Consider the following 27838-nt stretch of genomic DNA (forward strand, 5'->3'; position numbering starts at 1 on the left):
TACAAAATGGTCAAATACTGTTGAATCATTGTCGTCTTGTTGCGGTCATGTATCAAGGATCTTTCAACTACTCGCATAATTGCTGGCTAGGAGCCTGCCATGCGGGAGTGTATGGGTTAGTTGTATGTGTCAGGTAGAGATGGGATGGGATCAGCTTGGTATGCTCAAGTCGATTCTTGTTCCAGTGTCAGAGGAGACTCCATCATACTATCAAGGTGCTCCACTGTTCATTTGCATGAAGGCATCACCGGCGTCTGAAACCGTTGGACGGGCTAAAGAAGACCTTGCATTCTTTGTTCATTGCGTAATTTGCCACTGACGTCGTCCAAGACTAAAAGCCGTTAGTAATGGGCCCAGATCTTGGATGCATCCGCTATCTTCTATCTTGGATATCTTCTGAACCTTCATGATCGCATAGGAGCTTTATATCACCATGGATTGATGCATCCGCCTTTGCTGTATAAGTGATGAACACTGACAGACATCGTTTTACGACAGGATATAAGGCATTTGAATGTTATATATATATATATATATATATATATATATAACGTTCCAGAAAATATTTCCAACATCACTGTGTCGAAATGGTTTCTGTTAGATTTTGCATATAAACAAGCATGCTGCGAACACGTGATGGAAACTCAGGTAGGTACAGCTCCAAATCTATATGTTGCATAGACCCCGGCATTGATTCCCTCTCCCTAGCAAGATGAGAATTAGTTCTCCAAGTTATAACTGTTGAGGATATTTGTCATGTTATGGGAAGGTAACAGGCGTCAAAGCGCATTACCTCGTGCATTGGCATCAATGTGTTCCTAATGGTTCACGAAATACGCTAAGTCTGTTACGGGCCCTAGTACCTAGCACTACTTTTGCTAAAACCCTACCGACTAAATCGATGCTGGAAAATGTCTCGGGGACAGATTTTCCCCCACAAGCAGAATGAGTTTTCGTCTCTCAGGAAGCTGGAAATTGAAGAGCGCTCACCAGAGGTACTTCGATCTCCATCGTAATGCATTAACCAGTGCATCTGCAAACCCATGGCTTTGAAGTACTCATCGCGATGAAATGTTTCCTCGGGTGCTTGGACCTGCTACATCATAACTCGGAGTCTACAGGTGTCGTGACAACTGGAACGGCGCCCCATTATAAGCCACTGCGGTGACGTCATGGCAATTTAATGCGCGTAGTATCAGCCCCATTTCCGGCAGCTTTTGTCAGCTTTTTTGCAATCAAGTGGCTCCACGTTGGGCCCGCAGCTTGAACGGTAGCTGAAATAGGAAGTAACAGGAGCCGGGCTGCTCTGCAATTCTAGTCTTTCAATCAGGCACTGCAGGATGTCAGTGCAGTGAAAAAGTCTGCCTGTCGCCACGTGCGGTGTTGCCACGTGAGGTCACCAATTTGGAAGTCCTGCTTTTATGTGATGTTATTGATGTTGATAGATATTAACACTATGGTTAGCATGCGATGCTTTTTCACACGAGTCCATCGAATTATTGTCGTTTTTTTTATTTCAATAGTGGGCTTCCGTAATGTCGATCCGGGCTTTTCGTGCCAAGGGAAAACGGTCCTGGACTGGGATCACGCTTGTAACCATTTTGCTGAATCTGGCAGCCCACGACCGACGAGTTGCTTGCCCTGGGTCAATTTTGATATCCATTCCCCTTCGCCTATTTCGCGTGGTCAATTTCGAAGCCCCTCTAGCGTCACACAAACGTTCCACGACGCATTCAAAGGACGAGGTATTGAGGAATGTATTCATTAGGTAGTGCAATTGGTTGTCTAGAGTAATTTTTACGCTTACAAGTATACTAACAGCTGCAAGGAAGTTTATTTCATCACATCTAATGTTTGTCTCAATGCCTTCAAATGTGGAACATTCTCTTTAACATTCAAGTTAATCATTCTCTTGAATTCATTCTCTTCATAGAACATTCTCTTTAATCCTGTTTCCAAGGGAGGATTAAGGAATGCATTGCAATTCTTTTAAGAAATATCCACACCCAATTATCAAATACAGCGCATATCACATATTTGATGAGCCTGGTTTTGTTAGAGCACAACAGCCAACAAGTCACAAGCTCTGCGTCGAGGCAATTCTGTTCGGTCCCACGCAGATTCCATGTCCATGCCAGAGCCGATGAGAGCAGGGCGAGCGAATAAGTACTTGCCGATGTCACCGTAAAACGTTCTGTCGAGCCGGCCGGGTAAAGGAAACCATACTTTTGTGATGATGGTTCAGACCAGCCACCCACGTACAGACACCTGCCCACTCATGCCAGAAGCTTCTGGCTTCTTCCATCCGCGGCAGTTGAAGTCAAGCAGCTCTGGCCTGCCGTTAGAGCCAACGAGGCCAGAGTAGTGGCAGTGACGCGGCTGGCGTACGGTTTTCAGTGCATGATTATATAAAAATGTTTCTGCGGAATGACTAGCGCGGGTCTCTTTGTTCTCATAAGCAATCGCTGACAGAAACCTGTTGCGTGTACGTTGCGCTATGGGGAACGTCAGATAGCTCTGACTCCGGCCATTTTTATCCGTCATAGCGCTTTTGGTCCCGCGGAGAACAATCAGGTGCAAACGTCTGCCTGTACCCCTCTGTACCTCGGACGCCGTCTGTCTGTACCTTTCCGTACTTGAGACGCCGCCTGCCTGTACCTTTTCGCACCTCGGACGCCGCGGGGCTTATTGTGCCGTATAATGATCCCACACGGTGTGCTCCTAGCAGGTCAGGCATCTTTTACTAGATGCTAGTTGGCCTTTGTCGGGCCGGCCCTCGTTCTGACACTGAGGGAATGATCTCGATCATTTTGTGAATGTTTCAGTGGGACCCGTCGTGTTTTCCGTCTGTCGCAAGCGTTCGTGTACTATTTCGTTGCTAAATACTCGGACGAAATGAGCCAAATACGGTAACCGTGTTTTTATTCCCGCGGCGGAAAATGGGCGTTCACTGTCATTGTTCTCTTCAAATCACAGCCCGGTATATGGTTCTTCCCGCCCCCCCCCCCCCCCCCCCCCCGATTCCATGTTGCAGATGATCGCGATCCACGTGACTGACGTGACAAATGATAGAACTAGTCAGTAAATCAAATATTGTCTGAGGCTGCTCCACGTGCTAATATCGTGCGCTGAACACCCTGCCAGCCGGGTGAAGAAAGCCCTTCGTGCCTCAGAATGCTAAAAGGGACCGTCTTCAAACAGCTCAGTTTTGTCGGGTTCACAGAATAATTCACAAGTAGGAGCATTTTTGAAACTTATCAGACAAGTACTGAAGTCCTGCCGCAAATAGTCCAATTAAATCCAATTATATCGATCAGATACGTAACTCGAAGGCAGATGCCATACATAAACGCATCTGCGACTGTACCTGGTCATCTGGACCGATCTGGATCGCACTGTTCGATAACCTTGCCTGACCAGCGCGTCGATCCGACGCAGGCGCCACGCCTAATCCGATCTCAGGCGGACCCGGCTCAGCCTAATTTGATCCCGCCGTAATCCACAGTCAGCCTGGAAACGGGGTCAATGCTCAGCCCATGGGAGCCGGGCATTTAATCTGATTGGGAACGGAAGGCCCGTCCGCCTGACTCGATCGGTCGTTGAGTGGGCCGGCCCTGGGAGTAGCAGGCCAACTGTGACCTGCGGCGCGCCCGGCCGATCTCTCCGCGTGCCAGGCCAACATCTGCGCTTCTGGATCAGCAGGTCGATCCGCCAGTGCTGCATTACGGTGCTGCGGCCTTATACTAGTCCTGAACATTGTTTTTATGTTTATTTTCCCCCTCTGCATGCTCCTGTACTCTCTCTCTCTCTCTCTCTCTCATCCTCTCTCCTCTTCTCTCCTCTCTCTCCTCTCCTCTCTCTCTCTCTCTCTCTCTCTCTCTCTCTTCTCCCTCTCTCTCTTCTCTCTCTCTCTCTCTCTCTCCTCTCCTCTCTCCTCTCTCTCTCTCTCGTCTCTCTCTCTCTCTCGCTCTTCTCTCTCTCTCTCTCTCTTATTCACGCTTCGAAGCTGACGTACGCGATGGGGAAGCGACATAGCACATCGTTCTTTTGATAGCGTGCACGTGTCTTATGAGTAGCATGGCGCTAACAACGCAACGTCATAGCGCGCTTTCCCCGCAGCTGCAAGGCTGACTGCGCGCGGCGGCGGTGGGCGATAATTGGTCATGGCGTCACTGCCCCGCCCGTTGCCCACGCCCCGCCGTTGCCCCGTGCGGGGCTCGAGGCCGCGCGGGTGGGGCGGCTGACGTCACAGTGCGGCGCGGGTGTCGCGAGGTCACGTCTCGCCGCGCCTCGCGCGAACTCGGTCGGTCGGTGTGAGCACCGCGCGGCGGTGGCGGCCACGCGCGGCGCGCGCCAGCAGCCGTACGAGTCCGACGGCCGGGGCGGCCGTATTGACCCGGCCCGCCGCCGCCGCCTAATCCAGGATTAAGTGTCGGATTAGGACCGTGGGATTAGGGGGATCGGGCTGAGAAATAATCCGGGGCAGGCCGGCGCGGCGGCGGCTCACTGCCGAGCCGGGCGCGGTTGCCGGACGGACGTGGTGCGCCAGCTGACGATCGTGCCGAACGCGCGCCCCCCTCGCGCCCTGTGTCCGCAGGCGTCCATGGAGGAGGAGGCTCAGGGGGAGGCCATGGCCACGGACGGCTGGAGCGCGGCCTGCCAGCGCGCAGAACTCTCGAGAACAGCAACGAGGTACGTCAGGCGCGCCCCGCCAGCCCTGGCGACGCCCCCCACCACCCCGACCACTACCAGCATCACGAGCCACTCACACCACCCACAATCGCCGGCTAGGTGATCATTGCACAATATGTGATAAAATGCACCTGTTGCAGTGCAGTTGGTGGGTACGGCTCCGTCTGGTCTGACACGGCGAGGCCGACAGTTGCTGACCTTTCCACCGGTGTCAACCTGGCGTGCAAAGGTTGAAACGTAACTGCGGTGGGCCGGCTGCGACGTCGGCGGCTCATGTCACGCTGTGGAACGGTCACCCGGTGTGCACAGTTCCTGGTACTGGCGTGATGTAGGCAAGCGTTCTCGGGCCATAACGGAGTTATTCACGGGGCGGTCTCTGGCGTTGAGCAGCTATCTGGTGTTGTTTGAGCAGGCCCCGTGTGTTGTGCTTGGTAATAGTGGATGTTCAGCATTTCACACGGCGGGTGACACGGTCGGAAATAGAGAAGCCGTTCTGGTAGCCGGTTTTGACGCGTCTTCAGCATGGTCTTCGCGGAAGCCCTGTGAGAGGTGGGTTTGGCGCGGCTCTTTAACTCCAGTTGGTCCACGTCATCGCGTTTTAGGGAGTGCTGCACTCGGGTATTGAGCAGACTTACTGGGTGAAGAAGAAGACGCGTTTCGAGGGACAGCCGCCCGAAGTGGTCGCCGCAGCTAACTTTTGTGTCCTCTGCGTGACCTGTAATATTTGTGACCTCTGCGTGCTTTCTAGCATTTGTGACCTCTGTACCTAAGGCTTGTTGATTTGGTTTAACCACTGCTTCCATCAGAAAGCATGGGCATTGTCTTTAGGCTCCTGCCTCATACTATGCCACTATATCACTATATCAGCATTTCCTACGTTGATATTTTGCTCCCTTGTGGCTGCTGGCGTAACCGATTTGGGCAAACTGTTGTCGATATTTCGTGCGTCTAAATCAATATCTTATCTGTCTCACCCTCGCACTCACAGTTGGCTGCATGGTTTGAAAAGTAGTGAATTGCGTTTCCGCTAAAGCACTCACAAGCGTGTACCCAATAGCCTAACGAGGGCGGTGACGATGATGGAGCCATTGAACAGGAATTGCGATGGTGACCCACTGCGTCCGCCACCGTCTGGCTCCCACACGATCACCCGCGTTCACACGGCGCCGTCAGGCATAGCTTCCAATGCCAAGCAGTGCAGGGCACATGGCGTGGGTCGTGTCGGCGACGGGGTGCCGGACCGAGCAGCGCGAGACAACTCTGATGGTGCCGCAATGCTCGGCAGAGGCGGAGAGCGTGTTTGAGGCTACAGTTTGTAGTGAGACGAAAATATACGGCCGAAAAAAATGCAAGAAAATGCAGGACTCATGCGGCTCTAATTTGAACTCAAGTAGCAGCTCAATAAACTGGTCCAGGCAAAATGGCGAATTTCGATTTCCCTAAAACAAGAATTCAGTGTAGATTGTCAAGAAACGTTTGTAATAAACGCTACTGTTCGGATCTATGTGCAGGGTGATCACATGCGTCATCGCTGGTGTTGATTTTGCAGTGGATGCATGTTTCACGTCGATGACCGGCTCCGATCGGCCGTCAGGTCAAAGGTCACACGCAATCACAACGGTCCACCCGCGTTATTGGTGACGTACCCTATCCGCCAGATAACCAAGTCTCACTACATCAATGAGTGTTACCAGTGGAGAGGGCAGGGGGAGACGTTTACTCTTTTTTGCAGGGTGTGATTATGTTCCCTCTAACTTTCCCCAGCATTGCGTGTTTTCATGTCTTCCGACTGAAATGCTTTTTAAGGGTCAGTTGATTCCGATATTGGGATCATTTTCCAGCATTTTTAACTTCTCATTGGCGGAATACAAAATATTTCATTTAATCTAGTCGCGATACTGGTGACGAAATTTACTGGGAAGGATTAGGTTAAAAAGTATAAACTTTTTAAGGCCAGAACTCCAGTTTGACCCCTTCAATTCTGATCTGCCCCCCAGAGTCAGAGGCGTGGTTACATCCATTTCCACACCTCCATCATCATTTTTATTGTGATAACCTTCTCATGATTCGATCCCTGTTTTGACAGTATGCCTGTATTTATGTCAGTCGAACCCGTCTTTTATAGTGGTGTTACACTGCAAGTGCAGGAAATGTATTTTGTTTTGAATATACATTTGTATGACGTACCTAGCGGCCGACTCGAAAAGTTTTGCTTCCTTTCGCATGCATACGAGCATTCTCATCAAATGCGGTGTGTGGTATGTAGTAACATGCATGCCGCATGCCCTTCACAAGATTACCAAACCTTTACTTTTTTCTGTCTATTTTGCTCACTTGTAAGTCCATGACTCTCTGCAGAAAGTGCGCATGATTGCAAGGGGCTTGTAAGTCCATGACTCTCTGCAGAAGTGCGCATGATGCAAGAGGCTTGTATGTAAGTCCATGACTCTCTGCCAGAAGTGCGCATGATGCAAGGGGCTTGTCTTATATAACAGAGGAAACTCTGCCGTTTGGTCTCTCATAACTAGAGGATCGCTGGTGGTGTTGGAGATCCAAGAAAGCTTATATGTTCTGTATCAGTTGTCACGAAGGGAAGGTTTATATAACTCTTTGAGCCAGCTCTGACCACCGTGCAGGGCGCGGTGCGAGCCAGCCTGCCCCATAGGGTAAGCAGTGGTGGTGGCTGGCTCAGTGCCATTTGGAGCTTATCGGACCAAGGAAAAAAGCAACGGCTTCCGCGTGCTAAACGATTCATATCTACCAACTGCAAGGGGCGGATAGAGTAAAACCGCAGCATGACGGCCAGTAGAATGCACTAAACAATTGACCGGTGGTTCCAAAGAGATGATCCTACGCGGTAATGTTTTTCTGTGACTAACACAGCTTACAGAGTCATGAGCGGTAAGTGACGGACAGACGGTGGCCAAGTCTCTCAAAATTGGTTTGGGGACGTGCATGAAAAAGAATGTCTCAACTCGCTTCCGAAATACGCAAAGGTATGTTTTGTTTTTGGGATTTGGAACGTTTTTATCGGAAAGCTGGGAAGCTGGAGCTGAAGCTGGGGGGGGGGGGGGCTGGAGCTAAGATTGGGTGAGAGTGTGAAGCCCCCCCCCCCCCCCCCCAAGTGAAAAGGAACTTGACCTCTGTGGACAGAGCACCAACAAGCATCTCACTGCCAACGTGTGTGCACTTAAGTGGCGACAAAGCAGCGGGGAATTTTGCCAACCAACTCTTTCAAGTTGGCTACGGCCAGGTCCAGAGACAATAGTAGCCAAGTCAAGCTTCACTCCAGAGAAAACGTAGATTTTGTCGACGGCACCTCGCCCGGGGCGTTGTGACTTGGGAATAATGGTACCAAGAGTCCACAACCAGGCCTCAGCGAGCTGGTCGTTCCATGGCGCCGAAAAGCTTCGCTGTTGATGATATGAACTCGAGGTTTCTGGACAGCCAGCGTGGAGAGAGAAGGGCTTACAAGTCGATAGACGTTGCTCTAAACCCCGGAGGAGGCTGTGAACTAACTACCCACGCGAGGATGCCCTAAGGTCTGCAATGACGACCATCATGACAGGCGATGTCAAGAGAACGGAGGTCCTCGTCCTGAAAGCCCGCTCATCCCCTTTGGCATGCCTTTCGAGTTCAAACGGTCCAGTCTCCTGTCAATCAGATCTACTCACCGCGACTGTGGACGAGAGCCGCCCGCCGGTCCCTGAATGCGATGGGCCTCGGCCTGACTGAGCCAGTGTTTTCCCGGTGTTCAGCATAATGTCATAGGTGTCCGGGTGAACCACCGACCTGTTCACCTGTTCATCCTCCCGTAGAGAGCGAGCTACCGACCTGTTTACCTGTTCATCCTCTCGCCGAGAGCAAGTCACCGACCTGTTCACTTGCTCATCCTCTTCTAAGGAGCGATGCTACGAGCCTGTTCACCCTGCTCATCCTCTCACAGTGGGCAAGACCGAGGAACAAAGCGCGCAGGAAAGTACTGAAACCTCAAACTTTCTTGGCGCCGGCATTCAGCGGCAAGCAGGGCGACAACACCCACCGGTGCCCAGCCTGCACTTTGTCATCGATGCAATTGGGGGAGGGGGGGGGGGCTGGAGCTAGGATTGGATGAGAGAGTGAAGCCCCCCCCCCCCAAGTGAATAGGAACTTGACCCCTGTGGACCCCATCGACCTCGTGACCTGTCCGCTGCCGGGAGGGTCCGAGCCGGCTAGTGGGCCGCAATGCGGTACCCCGGTCCTCTTGCTGGTCAGCTAGTCAAATAGCGATTCCACTAGACGGGCTGGCCTGCTTCGGCTCGGAGACTCTTTATGGGTAATCTAAGACTGGTGTGTAACTTCTGCAGGATGTATGGTAGTGTTTCCCCATAGTTTCTTTCCAGTTGAACGTCTGGTGGTATGGTAAATTTTTACATCGTCTTAGCTGCTTTGCTCCAATGAGTGATTTGCGGCCGGTAGTTTTGTCGGAGCGCCACCTGAATATTAGATGCAGGTACAAATGCAAGCACCTGCGACGCAAGCTGAATAGGTGGGCTGAGCAATGTAGCCCGGATATTTCTGGGCTGTGACAGATTCTGGAGCGCATCCGCAATGCATGCTTCAGAGCGCACTGCCCATTTCGAGGCCATGTTTTGAGAGGCGGCCTGAGGCATTCCACTGCACTTCCGCACTTAGTGTACCCTTATCAGGTCAACTGCGAGTGGTGAATGGTAACACGCTCGCTGTTCAGATCGTGTGGGGCTGAGGGCTTCTCGCGCTGTGGTGTGATCTTACAGCTGGCTTAAGTACCGGTAAGCACAGTGTTCTGTCTGCATCTTTAACTGTCTCAGTCCTTAGGATGCAATATTTGCTTGACTAGTGACAATGACTCCTAGCGATACAATGGTTGCTTTAAAGTATAACTGGATAGCCCAATTTTAGCATTGTGGCCGCTTCCATCGAAGGCGTGGTTTGATATCACCAACCACGGCCGCGGAACTAAAAACGCCACCTGCTTGTGTGCAGCATTCAGTTCTAAGGTTCCGCACAATTCAGTTTTTTAGTTCTGATAGCGCTCTGTATAACCCTAAATAAAGTTCACCCGAAAGTTTTTTACGTCGGTATAGCTTATTTTGAGTGCGGTGCCGGCGTTTTTGTGACCAGTGAGGAAACGAATGAAAAGCTTTAGTTCATGGAAGCCATACCAGACCAAAGGTAATAGCGTTGGTCAGAGCGGGAACTTGGAGAGCTTGCTCCATCCTGGGTTCTGGCGAAGGCTCAACTACTCGGCGCTTTTGGTACGCCGTCCGGACTCCCGCGAAGTGGCGTGATAAACCGTCTCTGAAGAGGCGTGTTTCTATGTGATATGCAGCACGCTCCGTGTAGAACGCTTTTGGTCGTGCATTTTGATTAGCCGCCTCTGACTGCAACGCCGCGTTGCGCCGTACGCTAACCCAACACCCTTCGATCCAGCGTTAGGACGAGGGTCGGCCACGCTTGCCATTACTAGGAGAAAAGACTCGCGTTAACTGATGTTAAGCCAATGCCAACACATTAAAGCCCGATACAAACATTTTCACTTAAAAGCAGACATAACTTGGAAGTTCTGGAATAAGACCATGGACTCTCACTGGTCGCCATGTAGTTTTGATTTTGCAAGCGTGTCAAACTCGAGCAAAATGTCTGTGTGTAGGAATGCTGAAATAACTCGGCATGGTAAAGTGGCCAAAAATGGGTATCGTTCCGCGGAAAGTGGGTTCCGCGGAAAGTGGGAAAGTGGAAAGTTCCACTGGACTTATTCATAAGTTGCAATGTCCTAGAGACGCTCCATCTTGACATGTGAGGAAAACTGGGGAGCGAACATCAACATCACGAAGTTGGTTCAGAGTCTTCGCTAACCATCACATGCGGTATAGACCCTGAGCTTATACAACACAACGGTCTTTTAGGCATTAGACCTTGCGAAATATTGTATGTCAGTTACAAACGTGAATAACCGTGAATCTGATACCTTTTGCAAATTTGTGCAGCAGCTCGCTCGCTTCGGGTGAATGGGCTCGCTTGCTACAGCGGAAGCTCGTTTCAGGAGTGTTGGTTCCATGCGTGGGACAACCGGAGCCAGTCACATCTTTGCATGCTTTAGAAGCACGCCCAACGCGATGCAACCCAAAACCCAAACTCAACTGCGACGACGTTGCTTAGTCTGGACTAGTCACCATCAGGCCTCATACGGTGCCACCAGGCCTCATGCGGTGCCACCAGGCCTCATACGATGCACTGCAAAGACATTTTGACCACAAAATCTACCAAACAAACATCTGGCTCGCAGCCAGCTAAGACCACAGCGAGTCACGTGCAACAGGCTGTGGCCATTCCTGACGTATCCACGTGATTAAGCCGTCGCAATGTTTGATCTTTAGAGAGAACCATTGATTTGCTCGCGCGTAAGAGCCATTGACTCGCCCCACCCGAAGCAACGATACGCGGTCGTTGTCGGGAGACGTGTTCCTGTTCACAGGCGGTCAAGAATGCACAGCAGCGTCTGCCACGGGTGGCCAGCGGGTGCCTGACCGTACCCGCCTGGTCAGCAAGGATGAGGTCACAGTCACATGATGGTGGGCACAGAGCCGTGCCTGATGAGGGAGCCCCCATCCCCCACCCCCAACCCCCAATTATCCATGTGGTAAGAGCCCGCTCCGGTGCCTTCAGACGGCTCAAAAAGATGGTAGCAATCCGACGCAGTCTTTCAATCGCATAAAGAGACGAATCTAACGCCCTGCCTCTTTTCCAAGCGTATCTTTGGTAACTATGGAGACATGCGCGTGGACAGGAAGAAAACCATTCAGGTAAAAAGAGCCAATCAACTCGACAAACCCCTTGGGTGCACGCATACTTATATGAAGCTTAGAGTCGAGAAGCTTATCTCGGAGGATCGGGCAACTAAGGTATTACCGCAGGACACTCCAGAAAGCAAGCGCCCAAGAACAACAACAAGATGCCCGCGTCTGGAAAGGAGCTGTCAGGATCAGCGCCGCTTTCAAGATATTCTCGAACCTGGATAAAACCCATGCGCGCCCTTTTACCGCAGGAGAAGGTAGAGAGAGTGCTTTAACATTTCCACCCATAGTTGCCATTGATATTGGTGGATGTTTGCTTTTAAACATATTATGGCGAATTATTGGGCGGACGACGCCATCCGAGGCGTCCTGTGTGAACAGCGAGGTCACCGAGGCCATCTGCCGCCTGCCGTCGCTTCGTCCTGCGCCTCTGTCTGAAACAGACTGTTAACTAAACAAGTTTACTTCACACCCTCGTTACAGTTCGGATTTTCACGCCGAAAATAAGTCTTCATTTGTCATGTCACCGTGTGGATTTGTATGTATGATGCATATATGCAGATGCATGTATAATATATGAAGATATATGCAGATGCATCTATCTGCATCAGTTGGTTTAGAAGTCGCTGAAGTCTGCAGTAGTGGTATTTACGATGCCTGGTGATAGTTCAGTATATTTTTAGCTGTTTATGAGCTTCGTGATTTTATAACATTGAATGACGCTCTTCACGAACTTGTTTAGTTGACACAGATGAACACAGAGCCTTTGATCGTTTGAGCACACAAATTTCCTGCAGTTAAATGTAGGGCAAAATAGGAAATCTCACAACTTTTTCTTTCCTCTCAATTGTTGCACTGCAATCCGAGTTTCCGTGTCAGTTCTTGCAACAGACAGAAGCCCATTGTTGTTCTGTGATTTGTATGTCATGCATGATTGTTCGATTGCGCTACGAGCGATTCAAACAAGAAAAATGTCTCTGCAAATTGTCTGGCTTCTTAGACCTGGTGAGTTCTTGGCTCTCTGAAATGAGTGAATGTTATCATCACAGTAAAAGATTAACACGCACTCGGGTGGGGGTCAAATGGACCCCCCCCCCCCCCCGAAGGTTTATCCAGAATGGTTTCCGAACAGCGCGGCCAAATTTTGCATAGCTGTAGACAACTGAATAGCGGATCGTTTGACATCATAAATTTAGATGTACCATGTAAGGTCGCTCACCTATGGCAGATCAAAGTTAGGCCATGGTTTCAGCGAAGGCAATTTCTAGGGAATCGTCCAATCTGATACAATAACGGAGTGTTTGACGAAGCCATACATCTCTGAGATGCTTTCTTAGGCGCCACGAATATTGAATGAGCAAATTATGTTGACCTAAGGTCAGGTATGAAGGTCAGACCAAGGTCACAATCAGCCTGATTTATCACTCTACGGCTTGCTATATGGGATGGTGTGTGGTGCTCATTTCGACTTTATTGACAGCAGGAACCGCATTATACATCTTCCATTGACTTCTAAGAGGTCAGAAAAGCTTACTGACCTAAGATGACCCGGTTCGACAATTTGTTTTAAGAACATACTGCCTAGCGTAATCTTTGTCGCTTATTTGAACGCAAAATTCAGACCAGTCTTGTATGGTTTTGTTCACCATGACCTTCAAAAGGTCAAACAAGGTCACTGACCTCAAATGGGTTGTGAAATCTTGCTTAGAAACAGTTGCCTAGATTTTGGGGGCACTTTGGAGACCAGCCTGGAGTTTGAACTTATTTGAACTTAGGAAGCTTAAAATTTGACCTAAGTGAGTTCACGTACAGATCAAGATATCTTGTACATTTGGTGTCTCTAGCCTTCTTAGTTCTTGAGGTCTCGTGGGGGGATCAAATTGGCGTGTGTTAAGTCACACGACGGAGTCAGGCACTCAGTGACATCCGGATTTGTGTATCCGAATATGTGACAGCCGGTCCGAGAATGGGTCAAACCAATGCGCTAGGAACAATCGTACAACTCAAATGAATGAAATCAATGACACCATTTCTGGAAATAATGCTTCGGGTAAGGGTATTGCACGAGCAAAATCAAGCCGGCCACGTGCATGTATGTGCCCCGAGGGTCCCACCTCAATCCATCGCGCCCTGTTTTGATTCACTCATTCATTCTCTTCGCCAGTAGTCAGGCAGGACACCTCTGGCTCTCTGTGCCCTGCTTTGTGCTCATGGGCATTCTCGTGGGTGAGTCCAGGCGGGACTTCCGAAAATGCGGCGCTGGCGCGGCCGAATGCCTGTGGCGCTGGCGGTCCGCGCTCCGCCTCGTGGGCCGCTCCTGGTTTTGACGGGTCCAGCCGGCCTCTCCAGAGAGATCTCGGTCGCCTCACATTCTGACGACGGCCATTCTCCTCCACAGCCGCTGCAGCTAACTATGGCGACGCTGAAGAGGTCTGAGGAGGGCTGCAACGGCGTGGGCGTGGCCGGCGGGCCGCCAGGTCGCGGTGGGTCACCGACCGCACCCTCCGAGGTCACGGCCGGCGCGGTGGCACCGCTCTGCAGCACGACCTCAGGTCAGTCATGCCATGGCATTTTTAGCACGATTGCGTCATCTGGAGAACTACCTGACCTGCCAATACTGACCTCAGGTCAGCCTTGATAGGTCACAATTGACATGGTGGCATCCTTTTGTTGTGTGACCTCAGGCCAAGTCGCGGGGTCACGCCGCCGGGGATGCAGTTGCGTGCCGGTCCGGTCGGTTCACAGAGTTGCATGTCCGGAGTCATTCACAGCTCGTCAGTGGTGCCCACTGCTGGTCAGGAACACGACAGCTCGTCAAGACCGGGATGAACAGCTTCATGGAACAGGAATTGCGTATTTTTTTAACCTGAACTAGATGTAGCGTGCTGAAACGTTCAGTGCAGACCCAACATAGCATGCTCTTAAGTGTGGCAGTTGGCAAGAGTCTATTTTTGTTAAGCTTCTATTGCGACTTTCTCTGCAGCGGTTAGTCTTCAGCCTATAAGGGCTGGAGCTAGGTGATTTAAGCACGTGGTCTTGTAGTGCGCTAATGCTTGCACTGCGACGGCGTGTGAAATGTTGCGTCCTAGAATTGTTTCTTACGTGCCGATCGGACTTTTGGGCAAATTTCTGTCTCCACAGCTACGCTCTGCATAAGATCGTCGTTCGGTTAGGTGTCTCCAATACCCCAAGGGCCTCTTTTGACAATCACTTGTAGGAGGGGCGCCCAGAATTCAGCCGCCTGCCCTTCCTGATCGTATTTATCCTTTCTCGGGTCGACAGTTACAAGATGACACATATAAGTTTCGGTCGCGTGCCGCTTTATTTTTGTCATGCCAGAATCAATAAGTTTAAACCGGGATGAGACAACCATTTCAGGAAAGTTGGCATTCGCCGCGACGCATCTCATCTCTGACTCCAACCGACCTCCCAAATCTGCCTTAGGAGAAACGTGATACAGCCTTATCCTCCATCGCGGCTGCATTGTGCTGCCGCGCGAGGGTCTGGTGGGAGGGCAGTCTCACCTGTCATCTCTCAGCCGACAAAGACACCGGGCCACTGAGTCAAGGCGAGGCCAACAAACAACCCAGCGGATGACCAATTTATCTAATCAGAGCATACACGGCTGCGAAACAGCCGGACGGCAAGGTGCACAGCCGAGCGCAAAAACCGCCGCTCTCCACGCACTTCAGTCTGTGTTGCGCTGTCCGTCTGTTGACGGCCAGATTACGCATTCCTGGCAATAATTCCTCTATAAATAATCCTAATCACGACTACTTTCGCAACGTGCACAAAAACACGTCAGAACTGGAGTAGTAAACACCTGAGGAGCGGCCGCCGCGCGCCAGATTATCATTAATTGACCGGTTTTTGTGCAGGAGCGCGGCGCGCCGGCGCGCTGGCCGCGATGCGGCGTGATAGCCGCGCCGCAAACGGCGCAGTGCGGCGATAGCGCCGCGGTGGCGTCCGTAAACAAAAGGATTGGGCGCGCGCGCGGCCGGCGACGTCCGATAGCCGGCCGGCTAATGAGGACCCGGCGGCGATGGTCGCCGCCGCCGGCCATCACACCGTCCCGATAAACCCGTCCCGTATAATAAAGCCGTCCAGCCAGGCCTGATCGGGCGGCGGCAGCGCGGCGGGTGACAGTGGCGCCATCTGAGTCGAGCCGCCGGCCGCGCCGTCCCCGACGGCAGCGGAGGGCGGACGGCTGACTTCCCTCCCTCCCCCTCCCCCCTTCCCCCCCCCCCCCCGCCCTCCCTACGGCGCGGGACAGCGCGGGGACCTCGGCCTTCCCTCATTGCACACCTAATACAGTTTGTAGATTTGCTTGGTTTGATGGATTGATTGATGGCTTTGACTGAAAGGTTTGGATTGGATAGGCTAGACTAAACAGATGTTGGCATCCACCCTTGACTCCAATGGTACTCGTTCACCTCTGAGGACTTCAGTCGGCAATACTTTTCTTTGCTGGCATGATCCTGTCGCCGCCCACCCGCCTACCTCTTCATCCCAGTCATGCCCGGGTCTTGTCAGTTGAATCCCCAGCAACGTAACTTACGCCACTGAACGTAACTTACGCCAAGTCCGGAATGCAAGTTCATATCGAACTACCCCGGCTGACCCGTGTGAATGACCTCAGTTGACCTGTGTGGATGACCCTGGCTGACCTGTGTGGATGACCCTGGTTGACTTGTGTGGACGACCCAGACTGATCGGTGTCCTGTAGGACGGTTGTCATCGGGGAGTAAGCTGGACAGGCCGGGCCGGGCTGAGCCAGCAGTGCTTCAGCGGGGACACCTCGCCGTCGGGGAGGACAGAGGGAGGATAGAGGGAGGACGGAGGGAGGACAGAGGTGACCGATCCGGAACGATAGGAGAGAGCAGGACGCTAACACGGCAAAGCTGTGAGACGCTGCAGCGAGAAGGGATTGTGGGGTCCTTGTGTCGGGAAATACCACCAGGGGCGCTGAGGTAACTTCCGGGGAGAAAGGAATGTCGCTGCGGTGAGCACTGGGAAATGCCATTGGCAGCTGCTGACTTAGTAGCCTTAATCTGTGTCGAGGGCTTGCAGCCAAGCTCCAGTTTGCCCCATGTGGCACCTCTGTGTTTGGTCCTCTGTTTTGCGTTCCTAGTTTTGGGAGGTTCAGGAGCTAAATAGCTATTGTCTGTCCAGACTGTATCTGTTCCTGAGCTTGGTCATACTTACGCCGATATCAAAATAAACCACATTGACTGATCAGATCAACCGCCCAGGTATGTTCCTGGAAACGCCAGCTGTGGGTCCACACGCACGCAGTTCGCACCGCCCTCTCCCTTTCGGGCCCAGCGAGCACCTACGCCATCTCTTGTAGCAATTTCACCGACGTCGCGCTCAGTTCGCCGCTTCCCCTGATCGCCTAAGCTGGTCGTGTGGCGAGGCCCCGATGGGGCCCCGCTCGGGGCCGCTGCCCGCCGCCACCGGCGCCGCTTTGGCACCGGCCGGTGCACCCGGCCCGCCGCGTGAGGCTTCGCTCCAGGGTCAGGCCGCCGGGCAAAAACTGACCGGCCCCGCGGTCGCCAGGCGCTGCGGGCGGTCATCGAGACCGGTCCCCACAGATGGACCGGTCCCCATAGATGGACCGCCGGCTCGGTACGTGGACCGCCGGCCGGCGTGCGGCGCGTGCACGGGGCTCGGGCCCAGGGGGCACGTCCGGCCGGTCCACGGGTGGGTCTAAGGAGGTACACCCGGACTCCATGCGCGCGGACCGCCCCTCTGATGCGGCTCATGAGCGATGACGGCCGGTCCGCAGTCCGAGTCAAGACTCAGGCGGCGGTGTTGAAGCGCGAACATGCGAGGAGAACCGACTCACCTTCAGTACGAGCCGTCGATAGCGCGCCCGCATTTGGTGGGCGTGGTCCACACACCCGTTGGACAGGATTCTCAGACCCGGTGGACACGCTCCCCAGGCACGGTAACCGTGGTCCACACTGCCCTACGTGCCTCAGCACAGACCCGGTGACCGCGCTCCCCAGGCACGGTAACCGTGGTCCACACTGCCCACGTGCCTCAGCACAGATCCGGTGGACACGCTCCCCAGGCACGGTAACCGTGGTCCACACTGCCCACGTGCCTCAGCACAGACCCGGTGGCCGCGCTCCCCAGGCACGGTAGCCGTGGTCCGCACTGCCCACGTGCCTCAGTGCTGCATTGAATTTGATCGACCGCGGGCATTATCTTTTCATCCCGGGGCATTTACCAAAGACGTATTTAGAAAATCCCCCATAATGAGGCGGCTGGGATCCGGCCGCAGTTCCACCAGCCGACTAAGTCGGCAAACGAAGGAACCGCATCTGGCCAGCCGTGCTGAACCCAAATTTCACCGGCCCAAAAGTTAAGCCGCACGTAATAGGTCCTCAGAAGAAGAGGAAGTCCGGGATTCATCATGGACGCGCGCGGGTCCTGAGATTTGCCGGCTTAGTGAGACCGCTCCGGTTCATTCAGCGACCGGATCGCCGTCACGGACGTCGTAACTGCTCTGTAATCCGCAGATCTATTACGTGACGTGCTGGGGCCGGCCCGGTCCGGCTGCAAAAACAGGCAAGCCGGATACGCCGCGTCCTTCGAAATGAGAGACGGATTAACATTTTTACAACGATCCGTGCCCCGCCGGTCAAACGTGCTGCGGCGGCTAAACCCAAGTTGCTGAGCGGCCTATCACTGTCAGCTGACTGCGCGTCTTAGCGTGCTGGTGACGGACGAGAACGTTCGCGCAGCCGGCGGCCGCGGGGATGCGTCGGCCGCCGCTGCCCTGACCTGCCCCACCGCCGGCCCGGCCGGCCGCCAGCGCGCCGCCGTCGCCCGACGCTCGACGCGTTTCTCTTATCAGGAGCGTGCATAGCCGGCTGCGCCGCGCTGTCTCCTATGGCTTCGGTCGTCATCCTTTTACGCAGCTGGGGCGGCGGCCTGGCGCCGCGCCGTCGCCGTCCTATTCCCAGTTTATCACAGAAAAACACTCTCTGTGATGCCCCTGCGTCGGGATTACAGCAAATCCTATGAATCCGGCCGTATTCCAAATCCCCTCTTCGCCGGGAGTTAAGTTGGCGCGGTACACAGAAACCCCATCTCTGTCACCGCTTTGAGCCGGAGGCTGCATATTTGCGACGACGAGCTTTTTCAGGAGCCTGGATTCGGCGGAGCCGCTTGGTTGGTAGGTTACGCCATATGTACCCGGCCTGCGCACGGCCTAGACCAGCCAGGCCGCGGCCGGCGCCAACATTAGAGCTCGCCAAGCTGAATGTGCGGATTAGGTCCGATCCCTTCAAAAGGATTAGAGTGGCGGCAGAGGATTATGGGTAATCTGCCGTCGTCTGCGATCATCAATCATGCCCCTAATCCGATTCAGCTGCGGGGCTTCTAATCTGCCTGTTGGTAATCCTCAATGGCAGCGACAGGAAAAACAGTGACGTGGAAAGCACGCCGCTCCAGCTGGGGTCCTGTGTGATCGCGGAGCGCCGCGGCCAGAGGCGCGCTCTCCTGTTATCGACCGGCCGCTCTTCTCCGCGTGCGGCTGTCCACCTTTGGCTGACCAGGCTCCCAATGCGCCCCCAGATATCCGTGCGCTGTGGTCCACCCTGACTCGTCGTCAGACTCGGTTGTTTTCTCCGCGTGATGGCCCACGAGCACGAGGAAGTGAACGGCCACGCCGCGTGGGATCCAACCTGGTCAAGTCGCGAATTAGACATCGTAAATGTCTCGTCAGGATCACGAGTACCGGAACCGGCTGCTCAGTCGAGGTTACGTTTTCCGTCTGCCCAATGCCTTAGGCCGTGTATGTCTTCCCATGTACCTGGCTGCTGCTCCCTTCCCATGACCTCGGCGCCAATCCCCGTCATTCGGCGGCACACATTTACACCGAGCGGCGGGGATTGAGACAGCAGTAATGCTTGTGGGTTACGAACGCCGACCAACGCCAACTCGTGCCTCCTGTCGATAGCTGATAGCCATCTCGCAGGGCCTCGTCACCGCCGTGCGACTGCTGCACTGAATGGAGACCGGGGCGTGACAGGCGGTCGTTTCCTGCTACTCGCGTTTTCTGTGCCGCCTGCTGTGAACGGTGGCCCGATGTGAGTTACGCAGTAACGCAGCTGTGATAACGTAGTTAACGAGTTACGCATATGTGAGCCGTGCAGATACGCCATTTGCGATTACGCAGTTCACGAGCAACGCAGATGTGAGTCAGGGAGTTACGCATTTTACGAGTTACGGAAATGTGAGTTACAAAGCTTGTGCCCGCTGTCGGTGCTCGATACAGTAGCAAGAAGAGTGCCTTCCATTGATTGTATATGCATGTGACGTGATGGCCAGAACATGTGACCCCTCAACTGAGCTATCGCGGCGAAGCTCAGTCAAGCAAACGACGTTTGTCAGCAAACACATTATACCAAATCAAATTATTCTTGGGTGCCACGCACCAGCCCGAATCAAGTGCACAGATAATAAAGCATCCACAATCAACAGTATCACGGGGAACCATTGATAGGTACCGAGTCACTGAGCTGCAGGCACCACGCGCTCCCATTCCGCCAAGTTCATACAAATGATGACTGAATTCATGGCGGCTGATGGAAAAAGTAATCAAGGATAAAGCTGCCTCTTATCGTTTCTCCGAAAGGTTATAGTTTGTGCCTTGCATAATACGTAAGACTGGCACGAGAGAGCAGTGCCGACGTGTCTCAGGGGCCGTATTAGTCGTGCTTGCGACTGTTTTGGCTCGTACCATCGTCTTACACGTCAATCCTGGACACCAGGTATTCCTTCAAAGACTTATCTATTGTTTTAATCGCCCAATTAGCTGCCGTTCGGCAAGAGCTCCGAACTCAGATCAGTTTGTGGCCTCATTTCCAGTCGCCTCGTCACTCCTTCCTGACCAAGCCATGCTGCAGAGTACGCTGCATCCCCGAAGCGGGTCCGGGCTTTAGACAGCCGGTGGCTGCGGTGCTGCTGATAGTCCGCGGCCGCTGAGGTCGGCGCTGCTGATAGTCAGCCGTCGTTGAGGTCGACGCTGCTTATAGTCAGCGGCCGTTGAGGTCGGCGTTGCTGATAGTCAGCGGCAGCTGAGGTCGGCGCTCCGCTGCAGCAGTGTCAGCGGCGTCCGCCGCCTCGGCGACCCCCCTCAGCCGCCCGGCGCTCGGGCGCGCTCCTCTCGTCTATCGAGCACTGCGCGCGGGCGCGTGATAATGCGTTCCGAAGGAGGCCGAATCACATGCCTCGACCGCGGTTCGACCACGCTAAACCCCATCTGAATAGGATTGGTGTGAGAAGACTTAGAGATGAATTTTTGATTGGGTAAGCTTACGAATTTGAGCCGACAAAATCGAATTTGTCCACGGCCGGGGATTGGCGAGAGTGCGGCGAAATCTCCTCATTCCTCGAGACTTGGCACACCACGGGGAGCAGTTGGCTGCAGATAGCCGGGTCCCTTATGCATCACAGTAGTGCCATTAGAAATATATTTTCGACGCAATCTGTCCTCGTATTGAACGTTAAGACCGTCTGTTGAAATATGTGCTTGATATGCATGCATTGTGTTAGGATGTTGTACGCATTGAAAGTTGCAAAGCATTGCAATTACTAGGTGTGGCTTCGTTGCAGTCAGCACTTGCACTCCTTTGAGATCATCGTCTCATCTCGTAGCTGAAACGATAACCTGGCTAATTGAGAATTGATCGGCGGTGCTATGAGGTTAGTTTGTGCGACGCGCCCCTCTTCCCCATCCCCATCAGTATTCTGTCGTGATCCCTTTTCCTGTGTCTGAAAGTTGTCCATGACAGTAACCGAGCTTTAGATAATTATCGAACGCACCACTCTCAAATTGCCTGTTTTCTTTCAGTGACGAGCTCAGCTACCCTTCCGGTCCGCTTTGTGGTGGAGTTCATCGACCTGCCGCCAGATGTCAGGAGCGGCGGGCGGCGTCGCATCGAGGATTACGCCATAATCCCGTCGTCGACGAAATTCAGCGACATAACAGCCACCGTGCTGCAAAAGTGCGGCCTGGAGCACGTCAACCTGCCGGAGAGTACGGGTGAGGGGCGCCGGCGCAGCGCCGCCTAGACGGTGTTTGTCACCGAGCGGACGGAACGGCCGCGGTGGACCGCTCAGCTCGCGGTGCGGCGAACGGCCGCTAACTCTCTGAATGACCCATGGAGCGCTTTAAATGGGTGTGCGTAACGGCAACAACGGCTGATGTACTGTGACACTCTGTGAGGAATTAACAGACTGTCAAAATCATTTGAATTGGCGCGGGGCTCGACCCGACGCCCCGGCTGCGTCACTGTGTCTCCGCCGGCTGACGGTTGGCGCGCCGGCCGGCAGCGTACCTGTCACTGCGCAACTGGAAGCCACTGACGCTGGACCAGGTGAGCGGCAGCGAGGCGCACACTGTGCACGACATCCTCAGTGACGTGGTGGCGGCGGCCACGCTGCACGTGTGCTGCCGCCTGACACCGACGGGGCGCCAGGCGGCTGACGTCAAAGACCGCCTGCTGCGCCTGCTGGTCAGCCATGGCAGCGGCATCCTCACAGCCGCCGGCTGCCCCCTGGACGAGGTGAGTCTGGCAGCCGCGCTGCCGCCGGATTCCCCTAGACGAGGTGAGTCTGGCACCCTTGTCGTCACCGTCTGTTGCCTGGACGAGATGGGCATGGTGTCCGCAGCCCCGTGGCTGTCCTCGGATATGCTGAGTCAGGTCTGTCTCCCCCGCGCGGGCCGGATTCAGGGTGCGCCCTGGCCGGTGTTAGGATTGGTGCCCTCGGGTGCTCTGGCCGCTGTCCTGCGCCAAGGTGAGTGGTGGCAGGCGCCATTGGCCGAGCTGAGTCTGATGTCATCGCACTCTCGCATTCATTTAACCTGCTGGGTGACGTCATCAGGGAGCTAATTAGACTCTGACGTCATCAGAGAGCTTGACCACGATCGTGTTATGCGTCAGCTGCAGTGTTGTATGGTGATTTGTTCTTGTGGTGCGGTTTTGTTCTGCATCATTGCGTGCCACATTTTAATAGGAAATGCGTTTTCGCGCGACCGGTAGGTTTTGGGACATCACATCCTCGTCTGTACGATAGCATGATTGTTTTGTTGTGTTTTCTTGTAAGTCAGTTTTGATATTTTAGGTTCAGATAATGGTTACGCACCTCATGTTTTCGGCTCATCGCTTCAAGCCTTGCGTAACGGGCTGTAAGCTATCTTCAATAGATACGATAGTAATCACTTAAACACGATGACGTCCAATCGCCTAGGCACACGTGGTCCTCCTCGCACGCTTCGCTTCAGTGCTTCAGTACCAGTATCCCTCCTAGCGAGGTCGCACGTTTGCCAATTAAATGTCGTCGCTTCCCCAGCCGGGACTCCATCAATGATTTACCCGAACGCCTCACACCACGCGACGTCTAGCGCCATCTTTGGGTGGAATTCGGCGATAAATCTCGCCACTATCGGTCCCCTTGGGAAGGCATCATCAGCCGGGCCATATTGAAGCCGGTGCCGCCGTCTCTCAGAGAGAGGGAGAGGGTGTCGCCGCCTTCGTCGCGCCCTCTAATCTCCGATTCCTGAATTCATCGATGAGTTTTCGAACTTGCGCCATTTCGGAGATCTCTTAAACAGGCCAGCGGCAGGTTATCCAATGGAATTAAATGGGCTGATGATGCGATAAATATGATTGGTGGGGACACGGAGGCGATGATACCTCGATAATAAAGATTGGTTGACCGCAAATGATGATTTACCGTCCCCGCGTGACGTTTTAACCAGGCCGATAAAAGTAATGCGGCCGCCGGTTTACTGCGATGGTCGATATAAAAGTAAAGCGCGCCGGTGAGAGACGACGGGCGTCGGTATCGATGAAGCTTGGTCGTTGTCGCTGACACCACTGCCGAGACGTGACCGCGGCGGCTGCGGCCGTGGTCCAGCCGCGTCGCCGCCGGCGGGACAGCAGGCAGCTGACACCGCCGCCCGGGGTCAGGTCACCAGCCCCACCCTGGCACACCCGGAATAGCGCCGACCCAGCCGCGCCGCCGCGTTGGTTCTTGGGAGCTCGAGCTCGGCGGGATGTAAGCGAACTGCCACGATAGCTCGGACTACGCTGTGTGGGGTGCAGGGGCTGAAAGAATGTTTTAAACGTCACGACGCTTTTCGTGGCGATCCGTATGGAATGTGACTTTTGATCACGATGTCATAGAGCAGGTATGTCTTTCATCTGAAGCGCAGAACGATCTGCAGATATACACATGACGAGAAGGTAGGCCCAGTTTTGTGCTTTTTGCCCAGCCCAGAACTGTGCTTTGTGCTGTGCTATATCGCGTTACATCCTTTCCTTCATTGTTGAGAGTGAACTGGCTACCTACTTTCCGCGAGAGGTGCCCAGCCGATCCGACTTTTTTCGCTCGAAATTTAAGATAACGAACCTTTTAGGCCTATTTAGAAAACTTCGTTCACAAACATTTTCGGCTTGAACGTGTGTGTTTGTGAACCTGGTTTCTGGCAGCCCTCACGCACTTGGCATGTCTGAGTTTTGTGTGTGGAAGCCTTTTCTCCCTGATTATATCGCAGTTCTTATTTTGCTATGTAGATGAGAGCGACGATTTTGTACGTAAAGAACAAGCTAACCGACAGCATGGGACGGCATATATCATGGTACACATGTGTATTTTGAGGGCCCCTAAGCCTATCATTGCTTACGCCTCGGGGCAGCGGGGTGGGCACAGTTGTTTTAAGCGGCGAGCTGGCATTTTTTACTAGACTGAACTCATATGAGTACAGAATAAGCAGGATATAGATGATATCGGCCGGTTGTATTCGGGATTGCCGAAGCGTCATTTGCCATCCACCCACAGATCCGGCTTGAGAGCTCGCTGGCCCACACAAATGCCTGTCATGCACGCCCTCACCTCATCCGAACACCAGACATTCCCGACGCTCATAATGGCGTCCTCGTCCAGTTACTCGAGTTTCCTTCAGCAGCGAGCGCACCGGTGGCAGGCCGCATCGGCAGCAGGCCGCACCGGTGACAGGCCCACCGGTGGCAGGCCCACCGGTGGCAGGCCCACCAGTGGCAGGCCTACCGGTGGCAGGCCCCACCGGTGGCAGGCCCACCGGTAGCGGGCCCACCGGTGGCAAGCCCCCCGGTGGCAGACCCACCGGTGGCAGGCCCCACCGGTGGCAGGCCCACCGGTGGCAGGCCCACCGGTGGCAGGCCCACCGGTAGCGGGCCCACCGGTGGCAAGCCCGCCGGTGGCAGGCCCACCGGTGGTAGGCCACACTGGTGGCAGGCCGCACTGGCAGCAGGCCCACCGGTGGCAGGCCCACCTGACGCCGCTGGAGTCTCGGCGGTCGTCGGCGGCGCGTCCCAGGCTCGCCAGGCGCCACCGGGCAGCGGTCGCCCATTTCCGCCGCGCGTCGGCCGGACTGCCGTTCGATTCACACCTCGCGATTTATTGAGAGTGCCAATCGGCGGACATCTTAACTGGGAGCCCCAGCGCGGCCAGAAAGTACACAATATCCGTGCCGGCCGCTGAGTTATGGCCGGCTCTCCATCACGGGGATTGTCGGAAATGGCCCCAAACGAAGCCACTGACGCCAGTTTTTGATGCCGGCTCCAGCCACGCGGACAATTGCAACTGATCTTCAATAATCTCACATAAATTCTTAGATTTGTTAGGGATTTCCTCCGGTAATGGGGATTTGTGGCGCACAGGCCAACTTTACGACTTTCCAGGGGATTGCTGGTCGGCCGGCGGCGCTGAGCGGCCGAGGTGCGTGCGCAGCCATAATTGGTGACGTGATGTACGGCGGCGGGGACCGGCGCGGCGCGCCACGACCGCCACCGGCGCCGCCTGTCGTTACCGCCGCCCGCGTCTGTTGTTCGCGTCCCTGCTGCTATCGGCCGGCAGGCGCGTAGCGTCGGCCGGACCTGAGCCGACACCTGACACGCGACGTTAATGGCGCGGCGGATACAGACGCGGCGCGGCTGACGTGATTAGTCCCGACTGCGCGTTACGGGCGCGATAAATCTAGAATCTTATGTCGCTGGCTCATGGAATGCAGATGTGACAATCCTGGTGCGGCGGAACTACTGCGGCATTCTTCGGCGAGGGAGAGATCCCGACGGCGGCGCGGACACGAAAGGAACTACTGCGGTATCTCCGGCGAGGGAGAGATCCCGGCGGCTGCGCGGACACGAAACGAAGGCGCGATACCGCGCCGTTCCAGTCTGCAGGGGGGGGGGGCGGTTGGGCTGACCCTTCTCTGCGTGTGCTGAGCGTGCAGGAGCGCCGGACCGCTGACCTGATCCGCACCCTGTGTCCGCAGGGCACGCTGGAGCGGCTGACGTCCGAGACGCTCCCGAATCTGTCACCCGAGGCGGTGCAGCGCTTCAACCAGTGGTACAACGGACAGAAGCTGGGGCGCAGCCAGCCGGCTGAGCCACGCGACAGGCCCGAAATAAACAGCTCGTGTCAGGTGAGGTCATGACCTGAGGTCAGCACCTCATGCACACTTAACGTGTCGTGCGCACTTCGAGCCTGGCTAGAGGGATGCTCAGGTATTTGTCCTCAACTTTTTAATTTTATTGACGCGTTACGTGAAACGCCACCATGGGTGCGGATCTTTGATAAACACACGCTGAATCAGCATCTGAATCTGAATTTAAATCATGCCAGGCATGATTAGGGCGCGCAGCCGACCGGTCGTGCCAAGTGAAGCAACACCTGAGGTCAGGGCATGGCAAGGTCTGTGGCCAAGGTCTGAGTTCACCACTACTCTGAGCCTGAGATGAGGTCCCCGCGCCAAATCTGAGGTCGGGTCTCCGTCAGTCGTGAGAAAGACAGAAAACCAACCGACCGTGTCTGGTAAGGTGAAAGTCGGTCAGCGTTTGAATGCTACTGAAGGAAGTGATGCAGTTAGATGCGTGGATGCATTCCCTTGTAAAAAGGCGCCGAAAAATGAGCGCAAGCCTGACTAAAGGGCACTGTCAGTGCGTTGTCGGCTGGCGGGCCATGACACTTGCGAAGACGAGAAGCATGGCATTTGTGTCCCTTCCAGGCTGCCCACGACCACTTCCATCAGTGCAGCAAGCCCCGCGTCCGAACCAGCTTCGACATGGAGTACGAGATCCCCAAGCTGCAGCGGTGGTACTCAATCAACCCGCACCCGAATAAAATGCAGGTAGGTTGCAAAGGCATCAGTTCCAGCAGGGGCCGCCATCTGTCTGCATGCGGGGAGGGGACAGAGAACTGGCCTTCCTCCTGTTCACGTAAACGTCACTGTGCGCCGTTCAAGTGCGCCGCGAGTGATGGGGTGCTGCGACTTCAAGCGACGACGTGGCCTAACCTGCAGCCTTGTCCGTATCCGCAGATGCAGTACTTCATGGAGGAGCTGAACGTGTACCGAGGCGGCCGCAACCGCAAGCCGCTGGAGATCAACAACATCGTCTACTGGTTCAAGAACTCGCGCGCGGCGCAGAAAAAGTTCGAGCAGCGCGCGCAGAGCGGGCTGGCGGGCCCTGGCCCGGAGCCCAGCGACGACTCGCTCTCGGCCTCGGAGGAGCCCGACGGCGACGATCTGCGCGTCACCTGCTCGGACGCCACGCTGGACGAGGTGAAGACGGAGGCGGATGGCTCGGATGCCGAGGCCGAACGGCGCGACTCGGGCGCCAGCTGCTCGCCGCAGGGGCACGGCTACGGCGCGCCGGCCACGCTCCCTTCGCCCTACATGGGTCACATGACGTCGGCGCACTTCGAGCGCATCGGCTACGGTGTGGACCCGTCCGTGTTCCGCCAGTCGATGTCCATGTACATGTCGAGCTGCCTGCCCGGCCTGCAGGGCGTCGGCTACCCGGCCGTGCCGCTGTCGGCCGAACATCAGCGCAAGCGCAATCGCACCTTCATCGACCCCATCAGCGAGGTGCCCATGCTGGAGAAGTGGTTTAGCCTCAACACACACCCGTGCCACACCACCATATTGCAGTACACCGAGGAGCTGAACCGGCAGCCGTACCGGCACAAGTTCCCCAAGCTCGAGCCCAAGAACGTGCAGTTCTGGTTCAAGAACCGCCGCGCCAAAAACAAGCGGCTGCGCTCGGCTATGTGAGCGTCTGCCGTGTGAGTCCGTGTCGTGTGAGTCCGCCGCGCTCGCCGCGTGTGAGCGCCGCCGCCCCAGTCATGTGAACGTCGCCAGCCGCGCTCGCTACACCCCCCCCCCCCCCCCCCCACCCCGTCCCCTTCCCCTTCGACACGGTCCGCACCTGTAGGAGACACCCACCGGCCCCTCACGAGAGGCCCGACCTTGTAGGCTGATCTCATCGGAC

The 27838-nt window shown here is 54.7% G+C and overlaps 1 protein-coding gene across 1 annotated transcript; it reads left to right on the forward strand.

The window, feature by feature from the left end:
• The first annotated feature begins 139 nt into the window (after nt 1–139).
• dve (SATB1_N and homeodomain domain-containing protein dve) lies at nt 140–27723 on the forward strand. Its single transcript, XM_037223316.1, has 8 exons — nt 140–158; nt 4598–4692; nt 13906–14059; nt 21376–21567; nt 21858–22090; nt 25843–25992; nt 26575–26697; nt 26887–27723. Exons 1-8 carry the CDS (start codon nt 140–142, stop codon nt 27619–27621), a joined length of 1701 nt encoding a protein of 566 aa, XP_037079211.1. The 3' UTR covers nt 27622–27723.
• Nucleotides 27724–27838: the final 115 nt, after the last annotated feature.

This window comes from Pollicipes pollicipes, unplaced genomic scaffold (genome assembly GCF_011947565.3).
Source record: "Pollicipes pollicipes isolate AB1234 unplaced genomic scaffold, Ppol_2.1 Scaffold_4881;HRSCAF=5763_pilon_pilon_pilon, whole genome shotgun sequence".
Lineage (NCBI taxonomy): Eukaryota > Metazoa > Arthropoda > Thecostraca > Pollicipedomorpha > Pollicipedidae > Pollicipes > Pollicipes pollicipes.

Excerpts from the sequence above, each read along its gene's own strand:
- dve (XM_037223316.1), top strand. Across the intron at positions 14,060-21,375 it reads GCTCTGCAGCACGACCTCAG|TGACGAGCTCAGCTACCCTT; the intron begins GTCAGTCATGCC and ends GTTTTCTTTCAG. Across the intron at positions 22,091-25,842 it reads CCGGCTGCCCCCTGGACGAG|GGCACGCTGGAGCGGCTGAC; the intron begins GTGAGTCTGGCA and ends CTGTGTCCGCAG.